The 2,305-nt window shown below is 66.9% G+C and overlaps 1 protein-coding gene across 1 annotated transcript; it reads left to right on the top strand.

Moving 5' to 3' along the window:
• The first annotated feature begins 15 nt into the window (after positions 1-15).
• MPZ (myelin protein zero) lies at positions 16-2,165 on the top strand. Its single transcript, XM_009281225.2, is given in 7 exon segments — positions 16-86; positions 653-819; positions 913-1,126; positions 1,211-1,346; positions 1,463-1,523; positions 1,672-1,884; positions 1,887-2,165. Coding segments are annotated over 7 exon segments (945 nt in total). The 5' UTR covers positions 16-22; the 3' UTR covers positions 1,977-2,165.
• The last annotated feature ends 140 nt before the right edge of the window (positions 2,166-2,305 follow it).

The raw sequence follows: 2,305 nt of genomic DNA, 5'->3' as shown, positions 1-2,305 counted from the left end.
CGGCCGGTGACAGGCAGCCACCATGTCGCAGGGTGCCAGGGGCAGCAGCAGCCTCCTCCTCCTCGCCGGGCTCCTCTTGGTGCTGGGTAAGCTGGGGACAGGGATGGGGGACCAGGGCTGCTGGTCCTGAAATCCTGATCCTGGATGCTGGGAGGTACCAGGGGACTCCAGACCCCCGGGAGGTGGTTGTGGGGCTGGCGGCCACCCACACATCTGCTTTTGGGACTGTCACTGGTGGTGGCAATGCTCCAGGGCCGTATCTGTGGCCGTGCCCCGGTCCCCATCACTGGGCTGCAAGGAGAATCCCGGCACCAGCCACCTCCCTGGGGATGGGAGAGGGGTGCTGGGAGCCAGACCCAGCCCTGCCAGCATCCCCAGGTGTCAGCCGGCGCCGGGATATGGTCCCCTTTGAGCTGGCAGTGGGGATGCCAGGGCGGAGGCTCCCTGCAAAGGCACTCGCGGTGGCACAAAGAGCCGCTGTCCCCCGCCAGTCCTTGTGCTTTCTCCAGGGCCAACAAAAGTCCTTTGGTGGCAGCACGGGGCTGAGCACGGGGCCAGCGTGGGGGGACAGACCAGCCGGCGGCCCTGGTGATGGGCACCATCCCTGTGCCGGGGTCCCCCACGGGGCTGACGGGTTTGTGCCCCCTGGCAGGGCCGTCCCCGACATCCTCCATCCACGTGTACACGCAGCGGGAGGTGTACGGTACCGTCGGCTCCCACGTCACCCTCTCCTGCAGCTTCTGGTCCAGCGAGTGGATCTCCGAGGACATCTCCATCACGTGGCACTTCCAAGCTGAGGGATCCCGCGACAGCACCTCCGTAAGCGCCTGCTCTGCTTCAGGGTGCAGGGTGGCCCTGCCGTGCCTGGAGGCACCGTGACCCCGATGTCTGTGTGTCTGTCCCCGTTGCTAGATATTCCACTATGCCAAGGGCCAGCCCTACATCGATGACGTGGGCAGCTTCAAGGAGCGGATGGAGTGGGTGGGCAACCCTCGCCGCAAGGATGGCTCCATCGTCATCCACAACCTGGACTACACCGACAATGGCACCTTCACCTGCGACGTCAAGAACCCCCCTGACATTGTGGGCAAGTCCTCCCAGGTCACGCTCTACGTCTTCGAGAAAGGTACGGCGCCGGCGTACACCCCTCCCCGCCTCAGTTTCCCTGCTCCAGCCAGGGGGGGCTGACGGGACGCCGGTGTCCCCACAGTGCCCACCCGCTACGGCGTCGTGCTGGGCTCCATCATTGGCGGGGCTCTGCTGCTGGTGGCCGTGGTGGTGGCCCTCGTTTATCTCATCCGCTACTGCTGGCTGCGGCGGCAGGCAGCCCTGCAGCGACGGCTGAGGTGAGCCCCACTGCCCAATTGGGGCAAAACCACCCCGAAACGGGGCTTCTGGGTGGGACCGGGGGGGGTGTTTGGCCTTTCTGAGACGCCTTTTTGCCTTTCCACCCCAATTTTAGTGCCATGGAGAAGGGAAAGCTGCAGCGATCGGCCAAGGACGCGTCCAAGCGCAGCCGGCAGGTGAGCGCTGAGGGGTTGGAAGGGGCAAAATGGCCTAGCCGGGGGGGGCGAACACCTCTCCTACCTTTTGGGGTGGGAGGAGAGGCTGCGGGGTGAAGCCTCCAGGGCAGGGGGGTACCGTGGCGCTGATGCTGCCCCGTCCCCGCAGGCGCCCGTGCTCTACGCCATGCTGGACCACAGCCGTGGCACCAAGGCAGCAAGCGAGAAGAAAGCCAAGGGAGCCCCGGGAGACTCCCGCAAGGATAAGAAATAGCGGTTAGCGGGCAGGGAAGGTACTGCGGGGGCGGGCGCCGGGGCCACCCGGCCCCCCAAAGTCATCATGACCATCGAGATGGAGCTGCGGGGGGAGGCCGCTGAGGGCCCCCCCCCCCCCCGCCTGCCGTCCGCTCCCCCAGCAAGGGCAGCCTCAAGAGCGCCCTGATGCACATCATCAAGCCGAACTCGGGGACCTGACGCCTGGCTGCCGGCGGAGGGAGAGGGCCAGGACGTGGCCCCCCCCGGCTCCGGGAAGCGGCCGCCCTGGGGCACGGGACCCGGCGAGGAGCGGGGTGTGGTCCTCGCCCCAGGTCCCCTGGCCTCAGGGATGCCTCAGCGTCCCCCTGCCCCGACCTGAAGCCCCTTGGTCGGTACCTTCCTCTGCGCAACCGCTGCCCTGCCCAGCCCTGGGCACTGATGTAATTTTTTCTATTTGAAGATGCAACCACTGAATTTTGGGCCTGTCGCCCCCGGGCTGCCTCGGTCCCCCCCTCCTCAGGGACCTGCAGGGTCCCTGCGGGACCATG

This window comes from Aptenodytes forsteri, unplaced genomic scaffold (assembly GCF_000699145.1).
Source record: "Aptenodytes forsteri isolate BGI_AS27 unplaced genomic scaffold, ASM69914v1 Scaffold276, whole genome shotgun sequence".
In the NCBI taxonomy this organism is placed as follows: domain Eukaryota; kingdom Metazoa; phylum Chordata; class Aves; order Sphenisciformes; family Spheniscidae; genus Aptenodytes; species Aptenodytes forsteri.
The sequence above is the reverse complement of the archived record's forward strand: the minus strand, read 5'-3'. Positions and strand labels throughout refer to the sequence as shown.